Here is a 19,202-nt window from a genome sequence, read left to right on the forward strand (position 1 = left end):
CAAAATTTATAAAGAGCTACTTCTCAGAGCACTATTATTTAAAATAAAATCTAAAAGATACTTTCAGGAATAAGTTCATACTTCTTTCCTCATCATCAAGACAGATCCTTTTCCTATTAGCCATTTTGTTGACTTTTCCAATGTTTCCTTTTGACTTTGTTTTAGATGATTCTGTGTCTGGGGATAGTATTCCACCAATAACAAATCCACCTAAAAGTTAACAACAAAAAAGGTAAAGTATCGCACCTGAGAAAGTAGAAATATTGAAACAAAATTTAAATTATTATAGCACATTTCCTTTCAGACTCCAAAGAACATATTACTATTACTACATTCTACAGCTAATAACTCAAACAACACAAATACCAACCAATTCCACTTATATTTCTACTATCCAAATTCTAGATACACTGATGAAACATGATAGAATGATCTCTGTTGCTTGAAACCAACAGTCAGGTAGAAAAACAACACAAAAGCCAGCAAGGAAATATTTATAATAATCCCCATGTGAGCTTATACAAAAGCCAGCAAGGAAATATTTATAATAAACCCCATGTGAGCTTAGTTTTTTTACTTAAATATATCATAGAAAGGAAATATCTTTCTTGCAAAAATATCATAGAAAGGAAATATCTTTCTTGCCCACTGTCTATACTTCTGTAGATAAATATGATGAGAAAATGGGATGAGAATAGTAAAGGGGAATACTTAACCTTTGCCAGTTACTAATTTTCTTACATTCTGATCTAATGACTTATTTTGTGCAATTAACCTTGTTCAACAGTATGGAATAACACTCTATAAAGCCACACACTCACCTCAAACTGCTACCAAAGAGAGAAAAAGAGAAGCATCTCTAAAGTAATCAGAGCAATCTGTACTTGAATTTATTCTGGCCTCATTTCTGGAGGATAATGATAAAATGAGGTAATTTATATAAATATGTAAGACAGTGCTTTGTATTTAATATACATAAACTATAGCATCCTCAATATTATTTTTTACTATCAGATATTAAAGTGTAAATTGGAATTCTCACCTGATGGCCTTCCATGATAATCTATTCGTTCTCCCCGCCAATATTCCAAAGGTTTCAATCGTGTTCTCTTGGTCCTGCGAACATTTGGTGTGTTGGAAGGCAATACTGTAAAAAGATGACACAAAATTGTACACATATACACGTTTAATTGAATGTTACTCTAGTGGAAAGACTGATACTACCCTCTAGAACACTAATGCTTCTAGACAAAACAGTAGAAAAACAAAATTTTACAATGTATTTGTTCTAAGAGTTAAAAAAATACCAATCAAAAAACAAGCTGCTAGATTCACAGATTAAAAAACTTGGTAATACCCAAGGTGAATGATGTTAAAGGTACACAGAAATTCATATATATTGTAAGTAGAAAAGTAAACTGACATAAGATAATTTAGCAATAACTTGATTAAGAATTTAATTTATAGGGCAGCCCGGGTGGCTCAGGGGCTTAGCGCCGCCTCCAGCCCAGGGCCTGATCCTGGAGTCCCGTGATCGAGTCCCACATTTTGTGTTTCTATGGTATCGGTTGTAACGTTTTTCATTTCTAATTTTATTTAATTGAGTTTTCTTGTTGTTTCTTGATGGGTCTGGCTAAAGGTTTTATCAACTTGTTTATCTTTTTTAAAACCAGCTCACGGTTTCATTGATTTTTTTTTGGTATTTTTTTTTTTTAGTCTGTATTTTCAGTGTGATCTTTATTGTTGCTTTCCTAAGATGCTTGATATGATTTTAATATTTTTGAATTTATTGAGACTTGTTTTGTGGCCTAACTTGATCTATTCTGGTGATTGTTTCATGTGTACTTGAATGTGTATTTTGCTGGTTTTAGATGGAATGTTCTGTATAAATCTATTAAATCCAGGTGGTCTAATGTGTCATTCAGAGCCACTGTTTCCTTATTGATTTTCCATCTAGATGAAATATTCATTGATGCAAGATGTTGATCTCTATTGCTGTTTTTTTAAAAGGTTTTATTTATTTGAGAGAGTGTGAGTACAAGCAGGGGGAGGGGCAGAGGGAGAGCGAGAGACAGACTCCCTGCTGTGCAGGGAGCCTGACATGGGGCTCAGTCCCAGGACCCTGGGATCATGACCCCAGCCAAAGGCAGACACTTAACCAACTCAGCCACCTAGGTGCCCCTGAAGTCTATTGCTATTTTCTTACTCTCAGTTTCTCCCTTTGTATCTGTTAATATCTACTTTATATATTTAAGTGCTCCTATGTTGGGTGCATTTGTACTTAAAACTGTTATATCCTCTTGTTGGACTGATCCCTCATAATTATGTAATTCCTTTCTCTGTCTCTTGTAGTCTTTATTTTCAAGTTATTTTTGGTTTGATGTAGTTATTGCTACCCTGGCTTTTTTTTTTTTTTTTTTTTTTTTACCTCCATTTGCATGGAGTCTTTTTTGATACCAGCTTCAATTTGTATGTGTCATTAGGTATAACATGAGTTTACTGTAGACAGCATATTGATGAGTCTTGTTTTTTATCCATGTCTTTTGAACAGAGCATTCAGTCCATTTACATTTAAAGCAATTATTGATAGTTTTGTACTTACTGCTCTTTTTTTCATTGTTTCTAGTTGTTTTTGTGGCCTCTGTTTCTTTTTTTTTCATGTGATTTGATGACTTTCTTTAGTGTTATGTTTTTTATTTTTGTTTCCATTAGAGGTTTTTTATTTATAGTATTAACATGAGGTTCATATAACATTCTATGTATATAGAAGTCTATATTAAGTTGATGGTTGTTTAAGTTCCAGCACATTTAAAAAGCACGTTTTTGCTTCCCTTCCACGTTTATATGTATGATGTAAAATTTTGCACTTTTATTTTGTGATGATTCACATCCTTGAGTAATAATCCCCTCCCCTAAGATGTATGTGGGAACTATGACTTTCTTCTCATCTGCAGAATACGGCAATAATGACAGAGAATCAGTCCTATGATCACATCATGATTATATATATATATGACAATATATGATATTATACATATAAGACACCATCTAGCTGAGGCAGAGAGAATTTTTCCTTGCGGACTCTGAAGAGTCAAGGTGATGGAAGAGGTCATACAGCAAGGAACTGTAGGTAGCTTTTAGAAGATGATGGCCCATGGCTGAAAGCCATCAAGAAAACAGGTACCTTAGTCCCGCAATTCCAAGGAATTGAATTCTAACATCCATATCAGCTTGGAATACAATCTCAAACCTCAGCTGAGACCACAGCCCATGCTGACACTTGATTGAAGCCTGTGATATTCCTGAACAGAGGACCCAGCTAATGTGTGCCTGGGCTTCTGACACACAGAAAATATGGATGATAAAGAAATGTATGTTGTCAAAACCAATGAACTGTGGTAATTTAGTACACAGCAACAGAAAACAAATACACACTATTTAAATTTAACCAATATATTACAAGAATTATTCCTCACCACTGTTTCCTCTATCTGGACTCAGTTTTGATTTATATACTTGGTTAGAAAACCTCACATAAGTATTCTACCTGGAGGATATAGAGTCCACTGAATCTCTGCATTTTCTGCAAAATAAACTCACTAATTGGAAAGGAAAGTATCTCAGCTAGGTATACGATTATTGAATTGTAACACATTTCTTAAAAAGGCTATGGATGTCATTTTATTCTTCCAATTTTACATGGAATAACAGTGCTAGTCATTAAAGTTGTGCATTCAAACCATCCTTAATCTAGGGAAGTTTTCTTTAACACTTTTTTTAACTCTTTTCTCTCCTCCACCTGTTTCTCTTTTCTGGCAACCCTATTACTTGCAAGTTTTCTCAGCTGTCTACTTATTATTTCCATGGTAAACCTTTTTCCCCATCATGATTTCCAACTTTTTGTATTTTGTCTCTGAGGAATTTCTTCCATATCAACACCAGTTACTAATTCAGCTCTAAATAACAGTGATTACCTTTACATTCACTTCATCTACTTTTTAAATCAAAAGAATAGGATTTTCAGTACCAGAAAGTTTTCTATGCTATAACTGAAATGATCTCTGAAATGATCATCTTTCTTTTATTATTAAAATTGTTAAGAACCTACTGCAAAAATTCTAGCTTACCAGCAGTTGCCTACTGTTTTTAGGCATAAGGCTTGATTTTCCTCTCTTTAGTTGCTAAAACCCCTGCTCAGGAACATTTTTATTTGTCTGCTTACTCCTGATTAGTGATCATTCCCCTCCAAGAAAGATTAAGTACTAAAAGTCAGAATGGTCTTTCTTCATATGGGCCCACAAAATACTGATAAGATGTGAGTTTTTGGTTAAAGCCATTTGAGGAGCTTTTCTTCTAGTGGTTCTCTTCAGGTACAAGTGCAGGAGCATTCACAACCTCAGGAATTGAGAGAAACATAAAAGGTCACTCCAATCCCACAAAGTTGAGAGGTGCCATGAATGCTGACTGGCAGCTATCTCATTGGGAACCACAGAATTTTAATTCTCCATGGCCTCTCCATGGGTTCCCAAGCTCCCATCTTTGCCTACTTATTCCAGCTACTGCTTTATTTATAAGTAAACTGGATAAAAGCAGGAGTTTTCAGGGATATCATCTGCTTAGCAGTTATATTTTATAGAATTCTCCACCCTAGCGTCTTAGCCTAGGTGAAATCATGCTCCTTAATACAGGAGTGAGAGGAACACAGGCTTTATAAATGAACAACAAAGACCATCACTGGCCTGTGATGACTTATGAAAGTCATGAAAACGAAATAAATAGTTTTATCTGTCAATCCAAACACATCTCCCCTGCTTGAGAAAAATTAAGTCCTATTTAGTACAGAGGTTTTATAATATGAAGATATTAAAAGACAAATAGTCTTACCTAACTTGTGATGTATTTTATGTTCTGGTATTAAAGGAGTCAGTTTTAAACTTGAGTCACCTGCAAAATACAAATGATATATCATAGGCAAGGCTGCTAATTCCATCTTGAATTAAAGTGTTAGTTGGTCAATTTCAATATACGTACTTTAATTAAATTTAACCTGACAATACATGTTATTACTTCTTTTACTTTTTACTGCTGAGGAATAAAGGCTAATGAAAAACAGTGTAACATTTCTCTAGATTTTGCTACCATGTCCGTGTGCATGTCGAAAGAACCTAACACTTAAAAATAACAAAAAATAAGCAGGTTTTCTGGATTTCAGGTGAAATAACTCACTTGATACACGAAAATGTAGGGTGTAATAATGGATAGACATGCTAATAATGTAATATATGATCTTTCAAGTTCTAAAATAGTACAAGTATGCTAAATTTAGCAGTGTGTCAATTAGGCCAGGGTTTTCAACTTTAATATTGTAAATAGCACCTAAAGATAGCTGCCATTGGGATGCCTGGGTGGCTCAGCGGTTGAGCATCTGCCTTTGGCTCAGAGCATGTGATCCCAGAGTGCTGGGTTCAAGTCCCACATCGGGCTCCCTGAATGGAGCCTGCTTCTCCCTCTGCCTTTGTCTCTGCCCCTCTCTCTCTCTGTTTCTCATGAATGAATAAATAAATTCTTAAAAAAGATAGCTACCATTAATTCTTTCTTTCCCTATGCACAAATGTTATCATGAAACAGTCTAGTCTCCTTTCCTTTGCATCTCTGATCTGAATGACTTGCTTGACTAACAAAACACAGCAGAAATGACATTCTGGGACTTCAAAGGCTAAGTCCTAAAAAGATATGCAGGTACCACCTGGGTCTCTTGGAATTTCACTCTGGAGAAAGATAGACATCATATATGAAGACTATCCCAACATTGCCATACTGTGAAGAAACCCAAGCTAACCACAGGAGAAGGCCATGTGGAGAAAAAGATATAGCTGGTCAGCCCTCAACTGTTCCAGCTACCCCAGCTAAGTGCTAAATATGTAAGTAAAAAAGTCACCCTGGACTTCCAACCCAGTTGAGCTTTCAAATGACTCCAGCCTCAGTAGCCTGCATTTAACTATAAATGCATGAGAGAGCGCAAGTGAGAACTGCCCAACTAAGCTACGTCAACCTCATAGAACAATAAAAGATAAATCAAGCCACTAAGTTCTGGGATCACATGCTCTGAGCCACATGTCACTGGAACACTTAATGTCTATGAATGACCTAAAATTTCTAATACAATTTTACATGTAATATCCATTTCCAAAAAGTAAGTCTAAGCTTTCGTTGTATTTTTAAATGAGTCTGTGATAGCAAAAGACTGTTTAAAATTATTGAACTGGGGCACCTGGTTGGCTGGCTCAGTCAGTTAAGCATCCAACTCTTGATTTCAGTTCAGGTCATGATCTCCAGGTCATAAGCTAGAGCCCCACGTTGGGCTCCATGCTAAGCATGGAGCCTGCTTAAGATTTTCTCTTTCTCTCTTCCTCTGCCCCTCCCCACCCCACTTGTGTATACACACACACACTCTAAAAAAAAAAAAAAAGAAATTTAATGGCTGAATTAGATACTTTATAAAATTGCTGGGTAAGAAGAGACTTGAGTGATCATAAAATCCAATTTCCCTATCCAGAACAGGCAAATCTTACATAGATCTATAGGAATTAAAAGTAGATTACTGGATGCCATAGGCACACAAGGTATGAGAGGGAGGGAATAAAAGATGCCTGTTGAAGATAAAGAATATGGGGTTTCTTCTGGGGATAATAAAAATGTTCTAAAATTTATTGCGGTGATGGTTTACACACCATTGAATTATATACTATAAATGGGTAAATTTTATGGTATCCGGATATCTCAACATATATCTCAATAAAACTGTTACAAAAAAAAAAACCTCTGGGGAAATAGGAAGATGGCAGGAGTGGGGGTCCTCAACTCATGTGCCCCCACCAACTCACCTAGATAACTTTCAAACCAGCCTGAACACCTACAAATTCAACCTGAGATTTAAAGAGAGAACACCAGGAACACTACAGAGAGAGGGGTTTTCGCTTCTAACAAGAAGCCGCAGCTCCGGGAGCACGATGCCAGCAGCACAGGCCCCGGATCCCAGGGCACCGGGGGGACACAGCCAGGATCCTGTGCTCCGCCCCCCGCCCCCCACCCCCCGGACAGGCAAAGGTGGGGAGGGCCCAGGACAGCGAAGACGCTCCTGCTGCCGGGCACCCCGAGCTGTGTAGGTCGGCGCCCTCCACAATGACCCGGGAGCACCCAGGCCAGTGTGGACTGAGAGACTGCGGTAGTTACTAGGGGAGCTGACTCCAGAGCTGGGGACCTGGCCCCCACCAGTGGTGGTGTTCCTCCTGGTGTCACCCTGTGTCTGGGGTGGGGGGGAGCACCAGGGAACAGAGGACTCATGGGGTAAACAGCTCCCACTGAACCCAGCACCAGGCAGGTGGAGGGGGGCAGCTCCCCCAGGTGCATACACCTGAGAACCAGCACAGCAGGCCCCTCCCCCAGAAGACCAGCTGGAAGGACAGGGGAAGAGCAAGTTCTGGACCGAGCAGTGTGGGAAAGCTCCAGGGGAAGTCAACGGATTTACAGTATATAGAACCGGAGGGTACCCCTCCTATTTTTTTCCTCTTCCTTTTTCAAGTACAACTCGTTTTTGTGTCAGTCTGTAAATTTCCTTTTTTTTCCCCACCTTAACTACAATAGTTTAGCAACTCTTCATTTTTAAGATTCTGCCTTTCATATTTCTACAATTACAGGTCCTAGATATATTTTCCACTTCTAGATTCCCTTCAACATACTCAACTTAATTTTGGGAGACAGAAAAGATATGTTTTTTTTGTTTTGTTTTGTTTTTTGTTTTCTCTGCCTCATTTTGCTCTACAATGGTGGAAGTTAATACCTTCTAAAACATGACCAGGATGCACCCAGAACCAAGTGGTGTACCGTGCTGGTTCATTCTGTAACATTCCTCATTCCCATTCTGCCCCCGTTTTATCTCATTTGTTTTGTTGGTCAAAGTGGGGGCCCTCTGCAAGTATTTCTGGTTTATATAAATTTGGAACTGAGCATCTTCTAACATACAGAACTTAATATATATTCAGACATAAGAGGATTACTCTCTAGAACCCCTCAAGTAGACTACATTCTCCCTCCACTACAACTTCGTCACCACCACCATCTCCCAGTCCCTCCCCCTTTCTGCTTTTTTTTTTTTCCTCCTTTGCTTTTCTTTTTTTTTTTCCTCTTCTTTACGATTCCTGGCCTTTTATTTTTTACTGCTTTGTTTTAAAATTTGTTTTTCACTTTAGTGGTCCTTTTGTTTTATGTCGTTCTGATCTTTGTTTTCAATTTCTGGTCTCTAACCTCAGCAGAATCATCTAGGGTGAAATTTACTTAGGTCGTGGCCAATAATCATGACTCAGCCCACTCATACAGCCACTCTGCACTGAGCAAAATGACTAAAAAGAACTCACCACAAAAGAAAGAATCAGAAAACAGTACTCTCCCACAGAGTTACAGAATTTGGATTACAATTCAATGTCAGCAAATTCAGAAGCATAATTATAAACCTACTGGTAGCTCTGGAAAAAAGCATAAAGGAATCAAGAGACTTCATGACTGCAGAATTTAGATCTAATCAGGCCACAATTAAAAATCACTTAAATGAGATGCAATCCAAACTGGAGGTCCTAACGATGAGGGTTACTGAGGTAGAAGAAAGAGTGAGTGACATATAAGACAAGTTGATGGCAAGGAAGGAAGCTGAAGAAAAAAGAGAATAACAATTAAAAGACCGTGAGGAAAGGTTAAGGGAAATAACTGATAGCCTCAAAGGAAAAATCTACGTATAATTGGGGTTCCATAGAGCACCCAGAGGGACAGAAAGTATATTTGAACAAATCATAGCTGAGAACTTCCCTAATCTGGGGAGGGAAACAGGCATTCAGATCCAGGAGACAGAGAAGTCCCCCCCAAAATCTATGAAAACCGTTCAACACCTCGACATTTAATAGTGAAACTTGTAAATTCCAAAGATAAAAAGAAAATCCTTAAAGCAATAAGAGACAAGAAATCCCTAACTTATATGGAGAGAAATATTAGAATAACAGCAGACCTCTCCAAAGACCAGGCAGGCCAGAAAGGGCTGGCAGGATATATTCAGGGTACTAAATGAAAAGAACATGCAGCCAAGAATACTCTATCCAGCAAGGCTTTCATTCAGAATGGAGGAGAGATAAAGAGCTTTCAAGATAGGCAGAAAAAGAAAGAATATGCGACCACCGAACAACTATCCAAGAAATATTAAGGAGGACTCTGTAAAAGAAAGAGGAAGACCAAAGTAATAATCCACAAAAACAGGGACTAAATAGGTATTACGATGATACTAAATTCGTATCTTTCAATAGTAACTCTGAACGTGAATGGGCTAAATGATCCCATCAAAAGATGCAGACTGGATTAAGAAACAAGACCCATCTATTTGCTGGCTACAAGAGACTCCTTTTAGACCTAAGGACACTTACAGCCTGAAAATGAAAGGTTGGAGAACCATTTACCATTCAAATGGTCCTCAAAAGAAAGCTGGGGTACCAATCCTCATATCAGATAAATTAAAGTTTATCCCAAAAACTGTAGTAAGAGATGAAGAGGGACACTATATCATACTTAAAGGATCTATCCAACAAGAGGACCTAATGGTCATGAATATCTATGCCCCTAATGTGGGAGCTGCCAAGTATATCAATCAACTAATAACCAAAGTAAAGACCTACTTAGATACTAATACACTAATAGTAGGAGACATCAACACAGCACTTTCTGCAAATGACAGATATTCAAAGCACAACATCTCCAAAGAAACAAGAGCTTTAAATGATACACTGGACCAGATGGATTTCAGAGATATATACAGAACTTTGCATCCAAACACAACTGAAGACACATTCTTCTCAAGTGCACATGGAACTTTCTCCAGAATAGACCACATACTGCGTCACAAATCAGGTCTCAACCGAAACCAAAATATTCGGATTGTCCCCTGCATATTTTCAGAACATAATGCTTTGAAACTAGAACTCAATCACAAGAAAAATTTGGAAGAAACTCAAACACGTAGAGGTTAAAGATTCCTGCTAAAAGATGAATGGGTCAACCAGGAAATTAGAGAAGAATTTAAAAGATTCATGGAAACTAATGAAAATGAAGATACAACCATTCAAAATCTTTCGGATACAGCATAAGCAGTCCTAAGAGGTAAATACATCACACTACGCATCCCTCAAAAACTGGAAAAAACTCAAATACACAAGCTAACCTTGCACCTGAAGGAACTGGAGAAAGAATAGCAAATAAAACCTACACCAAGCAGAAGAAGAGGGTTAATAAAGATTCAAGCTGAACTCAATGAAATAGAGACCAGAAGAACTGTAGAACAGATCAACAAAACCAGGAGTTGGTTCTCTGAAAGAATTAATAATATAGATAAACCTTTAGCCAGCCTTACTAAAAAGAAAAAAGACTCAAATTAATAAAATCACAAATGAAAAAGGAGAGATCACAACCAATACCAAGGAAATACAAACGATTTTTTTTTTTTTTTAGATTTTATTTATTTATTCATGAGAGAGGCAGAGACACAGGTAGAGGGAGAAGCTAGAAGCAGGCTCCATGTAGGGAACCTGATGTGGGACTCAATCCCAGACTCCAGAATCACGCCCTGAGCCGAAGGCAAGTGCCAAACCACTAAGCCACCCAGGGACCCCTATAAACGATTTTAAAAACATATTATAAGCAGCTATATGTCAATAAATTAGGCAATCTTGAAGAAATGGACACATTCCTGGAAAACTACAAACTACCAAAACTGGAAGAAGAAGGAACAGAAAACCTGAAGGAATGAAAAACCGATAACCAGGGAGGAAATTGAAGCAGTCATCAAAAACCTCCCAAGACACAAAAATCCAGGGCCAGATGGCTTCCCAGGGGAATTCTATCAAATGTTTAAAGAAGAAACCATACCTATTGTACTAAAGCTGTTCCTAAAGATAGAAAGGGACAGAATACTTCCAAACTCCTTTTATGAGGCCAGCATCACCTTAATTCCAAAACCAGACAAAGACCCCACCAAAAGGGAGAATTATAGACCAATATCCCTTAAGACCACAGAGGCAAAAATTCTCAACAAGATACTAGCCAGTAGGATCCAACAGTACACTGAGAAGATTATTCACCATGACCAAGTGGGATTTATCGCCGGGATGCAAGGCTGGCTCAACACTTGTAAAACAATCAACGTAACAGATTATGTCAACAACAAAAAAAACAAGAACCACATGATCCTCTCAATAGATGCAGAGAAAGCATTTGACATCCATTCCTGATCAAAACTCTTCAGAGCGTAGGGATAGAGGAAACATTCCTCAGCATCTTAAAAGCCATCTATGAAAAGCCCACAGCAAATATCATTCTCAATGGGGAAACACTGAGAGCCTTTCCCCTAAGATCAGGAACAAGACAGGAATGTCCACTCTCCCCACTGCTATTCAACATAGTACTGGAAGTCCTAGCCTCAGCAATCAGACAACAAAAAGAAACAAAAAGCATTCAAACTGGCAAAGAAGTCAAACTTTCCCTCTTATAGTACTAAAAGTCATAGCCTTCAGCAATCAGGCAAAAAAACAAACAAAAAGCATTCAAACTGGCAAAGAAGTCAAACTCTCCCTCTTATAGTACTAAAAGTCATAGCCTTCAGCAATCAGGCAACAAAAAGAAACAAAAAGCATTCAAACTGGCAAAGAAGTCAAACTCTCCCTCTTCGCAGATGACATGATACTGTACATAGAAAACACAAAAGAGTCCATCCCAAGATTGCTACAACTCATACAGAAATTCGGCAGAATGGCAGGATACAAAAATCAATGCCCAGAAATCAGTGGCATTTCTATATACTAACAACGAGACTGAAGAAAAAGAAACAAAGGAGTCAATCCCATTTACAATTGCACCCAAAATTGCATAAGATATCTAGGAATAAACCTAACCAAAGAGGTAAGGGATCTATACCCCAAAAACTGCAGAACACTTCTGAAAGAAACTGAGGAAGATACAAAGAGATGGAAAAATATTCCATGCTCATGGATTGGAAGAATTAATATTGTGAAAATGTCAATGTTACCCAGGGCAATTTACATGTTCAATGCAATCCTTATCAAAATACCATGGACTTTCTTCAGAGAGTTGGAATAAATCATCTTAAGATTTGTGTGGAATCAAAACGACCCCCAACAGCCAGGGGAATATTGAAAAAGAAAACTAGAGCTGGGGGCATCACAAGGCCGGATTTAAAGTTGTACTACAGGGGATCCCTGGGTGGCACAGCGGTTCGGCGCCTGCCTTTGGCCCAGGGCGCGATCCTGGAGACCCGGGATCGAATCCCACATCGGGCTCCCGGTGCATGGAGCCTGCTTCTCCCTCTGCCTGTGTCTCTGCCTCTCTCTCTCTCTCTCTGTGACTATCATAAATAAATAATAATAATTAAAAAAAAAAAAAAGTTGTACTACAAAGCTGTGGTCATCAAGACAGTGTGGTACTGGCACAAAAACAGACACAGAGATCAATGGAACAGAACAGGAACCCAGAAATGAGCCCTAAACTCTAAGGTCAACTAATATTCGACAAAGCAGGAAAAACTATCCACTGGAAAAAAGTCTCTTCCATAAATGGTGCTGGGAAAATTGGACAGCCAAGTTCAGAAGAATGAAACTAGACCACTCTCTTTCACCATACACAAAGATATACTCAAAATGGGTGAAAGATCTAAATGGGAGACAAGAATCCATCAAAATCCTAGAGGGGAACACAGGCAACATTTCTGAACTTGGGCACAGCAACTTTTTCCAAGATACATCTATGAAGGCAAGGGAAACAAAAGCAAAAATGAAGTACTGGGACTTCATCAAGATAAAAAGCTTCTGCACAGCAAAAGAAACAGTCAACAAAACTAAGACAACCTACAGAATGGGAGAAGATATTTTCAAATGACCTATCAGATAAAGGGCTAGTATCCAAGATCTATAGAGAACTTAATCCAACTCAACACCCAAGAAACAAACAATCCAATCATGAAATGGGCAAAAGACATTAACAGAAATTTCACCAAAGAAGACATACACATGGCCAACAAGCATATGAGAAAATGCTCCACATCACTTGCCATCAGGGAAATACAAATCAAAAGCACGATGAGATACCACCTCACACCAGTGAGAATGGTGAAAATTAACAAGACAGGAAACAAATGTTGGAGAGGATGTGGAGAAAGGGGAACTCTCTTGCACTGTTGGTGGGAATGTGAACTGGTGCAGCCACTCTGGAAAACTGTGTGGAGGTTCCTCAAAGAGTTAAAAATAGAACTACCCTACGACCCAGCAATTGCACTGCTGGGGATTTACCCCAAAGATACAGATGCAGTGAAAAGCCGAGACACCTGCACCCCGATGTTCATAGCAGCAATGTCCACAATAGCCAAACTGTGGAAGGAGCCTCGGTGTCCATCGAAAGATGAATGGATAAAGAAGATGTGGTTTATGTATACAATGGAATATTACTCAGCAATTAGAAATGGCAAATACCCACCATTTGCTTCAACGTGGATGGAACTGGAGGGTATTATGCTGAGTGAAATAAGTCAATCGGAGAGGGACAAACAGTGTATGTTCTCATTCATTTGGGGAATATGAATAATGGTGAAAGGGAATATAAAGGAAGGGAGAAGAAATGTTGGGAAATATCAGGAAGGGAGACAGAACATAAAGACTCCTAACTCAGGGAAACGAACTAGGGGTGGTGGAAGGGGAGGAGGGCGGGTGTTGGAGGGGAAGGGGTGACGGGCACTGAGGTGGACACTTGACGGGATGAGCACTGGGTGTTTTTCTGTATGTTGGTAAATTGAACACCAATAAAAATTAATTAAAAAAAAAATAGTGACATCTTGCAATCTACAACAACATAGATGGAATGGATGGACAGTATAATGCTACGTGAAACAAGTCAGTCAGGGAAAGATAAATGCCATATGATTTCACACACATGTGGATTTTTTTTTTTTTTTTAGAGTTTATTTACTTATTCACGTAAGAGAGACAGAAACAAGCAGAGGGAGAAATAGGCTCCCGGCAAGGAGCCAGATCTGGGAGTTGATCCAGATCCCAGGATCACGCCCTGAGCTGAAGGCAGATGCTCAACTGCTGAGCCACCCAGGCGTCCCTCACAGTCCCTCACAAGTGGAATTTAAGAAACAAAACAATTGAATAGGGATCCCTGGGTGGCGCAGCGGTTTGGCGCCTGCCTTTGGCCCAGGGCGCGATCCTGGAGACCCGGGATCGAATCCCACGTCGGGCTCCCGGTGCATGGAGCCTGCTTCTCCCTCTGCCTGTGTCTCTGCCTCTCTCTCTATCTCTCTGTGACTATCATAAATAAATAAAAATTAAAAAAAAAAAAATAAAAAAAAAAAAACAATTGAATAAAGAAAACCAGACTCTTAAATACAGAGAACATAGTGGTGGTTGCAGGGGAGAGGTGGGTGAGCAATGAATGACATAGATAAAGGGAATTAAGAGTATGCTTATGATAAACGAATAAAGCATAAAAATACTAAATCATTCTGTTGTATACCTAAAACATATCACTGTATATTAATTATATTTCGATAAAAATAATTTTAAGGGGTGCATGGGTCACTTAGTCAGCTGAGTATCCAAGTTGATCTCAGCTCAGGTCATGACCTTGGGGTCATGAGTTCAGGCCCCACGTTGGGCTTCAGGCAAAGTGCAGAGCCTACTTTAAAAAATATTTTTTTTTGAGGTCTAACAGAAGTGTGTATGAACATGTATGTACTGGAGGCAGGAAGGAAAATGAAACAAATATAAAATGTTGACAATTGTGGAAACTGGATGAAACAAATATGGGATTTCAGGGAGAGTTTAAAATTAAACATTTCCAAAATTTAATAACTTAATAAATTTAATAATTTCCAAAAAATATTTTTCTAAAGATTTTTTTATTTATTCAGAGAGAGAGAGAGAGAGGCAGAGACACAGGCAGAGGGAGAAGCAGGCTCCATGCAGGGAGCCTGACGTGGGACTCGATCCCGGGTCTCTAGGATCACACCCCAGGCTGCAGGCGGCGCTAAACCGCTGCGCCACTGGGGCTGCCCCAAAAAAATTATTTTAAAAAAGCAATAAAAAACCAACTTCTGTTTCAAACATTTAAGAATCTTAATAAGCATGGAGATAGAACAGATTACCTACCAAGAAAACAAGAAGTAAGCCTGCTTTTGAATTTCTGCTCATGAGCATTAGCTATGAGGCAAAAGATCAATAGCCAGCTAGTTTAAAGGAAGAAAAGATTATGACTCAAAGACTATTTTTTACCATTCAACTGGTTGTAAAAAATATATATAAATATATAAATTTTTTTTCCTGAGTTTTTGCTAGCATATGTGAGAATGTCTACCAACTTTAAAAAGAAATATCAAGGCTATCTGTCCTGACAGTAAGTACAAATGTATTAAACATTTATTAAAGGAAAAAATACTGACAGAAGAAGTTAAAAATAAAAACTCATTTATGTACTATTTCTAAACCACTTTGTTTTAGTTCTTTAAGAAAGGTTAAGTAAAAAGATGAACAAAAATATAAAAAAACAAGAACAAACCAAAAGAAAGCAGGCATCACAATATTAGGCAAAACAGACTATAATTTAAAAGCACTGTAACAAGATCAAGAAGATAAATTTGACTTAAGCAGTTACATTCCATATAAATGCTTACCTGCTTAGTAAAAGCACTGAAATATACAGAGCAAACACTACAGAAGACAGAAGGAGAAAAAAGCAGACCACTGCAGGAGAAGCACTTTACTGCAACTCTGGCAGTCCTCAGCAGATAACACAAATCACAAGCAAGGATATAAAGATAAAGGATCAAAATAATATCTATGTAACATGTTCCATTTTAAGATCCTGTTCTTTTCCCCAAATCCACTCCTTCCCCAGTAGTCTCCAAATCACATAATGACACGACCATTCTTTCAGGTGCTCAACCCAAAACCATTAAAGTTATCATAAGAATCATAATATTCTATAAATATTTAAGAAATTCCGAGGTGCTTGGGTTTAAGCATCTCCTTGGGCTTAGATCATTATCTCAGGGTCTTAGGATGGAGCCCCGAGTCTTCAGGCTGCCTACTCAATGAGGAGTCTGAATTCTCCCTTTCCCTCACCCACCCCACTCCCGTTCGTGCTCATTCATTGTCTCTCAAATAAAATCTTTAAAAATTAAAAAAATATTTAAGAGTGCTACATATATTCAAAAATATATACCCACTTATATCAATAAAACAAGTGGATATTTTTAAATCCACACATGTACGCAAAAGAATATTCTTTTTTCAAGCACCCATGGGAGAATTATAAAATTCTTACATGAATTTTATATGCTCTAAGTATACTATAGAACACAAAGAAACCCTTAATAAAGGTCTATTTTTCAAAAAATTTATAATACAAGCCAAAGTACCCTAGAACAGTGAAATGAAACTAGAAATTCTTAACAAAGAACAAAACACTTTAGGGCAACAGCCAACATTATGTTCTACCACAAACCAGATATTAAACTAAACAAGAGGGACGTCTGGGTGGCTCAGCATTTAAACCTCTGCCTTTGGCTCAGGGTGTGAACCTGGAGTCCCAGGATCGACTCCTGCATCAGGCTCCTGCATGGAGCCTACTTCTCCCTCTGCCTATGTCTGTGCCTCTCTCTCTGTGTCTCTCAGGAATAAATAAATAAAATCTTTAAAAATAAATAAGTAAACTAAACAAGAAAGCTAAGGGATTGGAAATGATATCCCCATTTTACAGATAGAATGTTAAATGTAAGAGCAATGAAATTTTTTACTCAAGATAACATAGTAAATAAGTGGTAGAGCTAGATTCAACCCCAAGTTCCAGACTCTGGAGACCAAGTTCTTGATTAAATATAGTCTTTAAAAAAACTTGTAGGTCAAAGAAAAATCACTGTAATTTATGGTACACTACAATAAGAACACAACATTTGGGACTGCCTAGGTGGCTCAGTTGGCTTAGTGTCCAACTCTCAACTTCGGCTCAGGTCACGATCTCAGGGTCATGGGGTCGAGACCCACACTAGGCTCTGCACTCAACGAGGAGCCTGATGGAGATTTTCTCTCCCTCTGCCCCCTCTCTGCTCATGTTCTCTCTCTCTCTAAAATAAATAAATCTTTAAAAGAAAAACAAAACAACAACAACAAAAAACATTTAAAAAGCCATAAAATTGGGTGCCTGGGTGGCTCACTGAAATGAGAGTCCAACTCTTTCTGGCTCAGGTCATCATCTCAGGGTTGTGAGATCGTGCTCCAAGTGGGTGCTCTGCCCTCAGCACAAAGTCTGCTTCAGATTCTCTCTTTCCCCTCTCCCTCTGCCCCAATCCTGCTCACATTCTCTCCAAAAAATTAAATAAATCCTTTAAAAAAAATTTTTAATAAAAAGCTAAAAAATTAAGCCAAAATTATAATCAGGAAATTTTTTTTCAAATGAAAAATTATCGAATAAAAAATAGAAAAATAATTACAGAAAGCATTCAACTTAGAGGAGAAAAATAATAAAATAAATCTAAACACAGGGAAAAAAAACAATTTAAAGGAAAAAGCAAAGGGGATGCCTGGCTGGTTTAGTTGGTAGAGCCTATGACTCTTTGTTATCAGGGTTTTTACATTCAAATCCCACATTAGGTATAGAGATTACTTAAAAATACAATCTTTAAAAAAAAAAATTCCACCTTTCTAGCATTTCAAGAGATGCAAATTATTATTATTTTTTTAAGAGATGCAAATTAAAAGGAAAAAGAGGGGCATTGGGTGGCTCTGTCAGTTGAGCATTCAACTCTTATATCCAGCTCAGGTCATAATCTCAAGGTTGTGAGATCAGCCCCATGTGTAGCTCCAAGAAGTCTGCTTAATAGTCTCTCCTTTTGGGGCAGCCCACACGGCTCAGCAGTTTAGAGCCACCTTCAGCCCATGGTGTGATCCTGGAGACCCGGGATCAAGTCCCATGTCAGGCTTCCTGCATAGAGCCTGCTTCTCCCTCTGCCTGTGTTTCTGCCTCTCTCTCTGTCTCTGATGAATGAATGAATGAATGAATGAACGAACCTTAAAAAAAAAAAAAAGAGTTTCTCCTCCTGGCAACCCCCCTCAACCAACCCTGCTCGTGGGTACACCTGTGTGTGCTGTGCTCTGTCTCTCTCTCAAAAAAAATGATATTCCAATTTAAAAAAATAAGTAAAAGGAAAATGAATTAGTGAATCAGGAAGAAAAAATAGATAGTAAAACATCATATTTCAAGCACACTTTCTTTGGCAGCATAAAAAGTTACAAAACTATTAAGAGGCATTTCAAAAACTTTAAAAACTTTAAAGTTTCAAACATATTTAAGGCAGAAAAAAATGATATAATCAAATGATATACCCATTATATACCCACAGTAATTAATAAATGGCTTATCTTGCTTTATTCCCTTATCAGCTTAACATTTTTTTTTAAAAAAAAAGATGTATTTATTTGAGAGAGAGAGAGAAAGCACATGGCAAGCAGGGGCACAGGGAAAGTCTCAAGCAGACTCTGTACTGAGCATGGGCCCGATGCTGGGCTCTCTCTTACTACTACCCTTGAGATCATGACCTGAGCCAAAACCAAGAGTCAGGTGCCCAACTGACTACACCACCCAGGCACCCCTTAACATTTTTAAATACTAGAATAGATATTTTCAGTGTCAAACATTTCATTATGTTCTATCTCAAAGAAAGGACTGTCACTCTGTCATTCTTTCTCTTCCTCCCTCTGTCACCTAGGTGTAAGGTCTTACAAATCTCTAAACATTTGGTAAGGCTCTTAAGAGTAAGTACTCAATTCACATTTGCCACTGGTGATAATTTATATAAAACACAGCACACCTTACTCTATATGCATAATGCCATAAATATCAAGACAACAGACAATAAATAATAACTTACTTGAACTTTCCGAAACTTCCTTGTCATCCACATCAGAATTATTTTCTCCAGATGTTAAATAATTCTTAATCCTGAAAGGTCCACTTTAAGATAAAAAAGTAAACCATAAATTTGTGCGTTTATAATACATATATCTAATTATGTACCTTGATGGTCATTTTTCTCCCAAAACTGCCAA

General features: G+C 38.1%; 1 protein-coding gene across 3 annotated transcripts in view; it reads right to left on the reverse strand.

The window, feature by feature from the left end:
• The window catches only part of CENPC (centromere protein C), a 79,369-nt gene that overhangs the window by 12,858 nt on the left and 47,309 nt on the right, over positions 1 to 19,202 (reverse strand). For 2 of the 3 annotated variants that reach the window (XM_041726086.1, XM_041726084.1), the window contains exons 12-15: positions 19,025 to 19,107; positions 4,885 to 4,944; positions 1,043 to 1,147; positions 82 to 210 (exon numbers count right to left, since the gene is read on the reverse strand). In XM_041726086.1, the coding sequence (XP_041582020.1) occupies positions 82 to 210; positions 1,043 to 1,147; positions 4,885 to 4,944; positions 19,025 to 19,107 (377 nt within the window). The remainder of the gene's footprint in view (positions 1 to 81; positions 211 to 1,042; positions 1,148 to 4,884; positions 4,945 to 19,024; positions 19,108 to 19,202) is intronic. The other variant, XM_041726085.1, reaches the window with a different exon arrangement.

Source organism: Vulpes lagopus, chromosome 12, assembly GCF_018345385.1.
Source record: "Vulpes lagopus strain Blue_001 chromosome 12, ASM1834538v1, whole genome shotgun sequence".
Taxonomy (NCBI): domain Eukaryota; kingdom Metazoa; phylum Chordata; class Mammalia; order Carnivora; family Canidae; genus Vulpes; species Vulpes lagopus.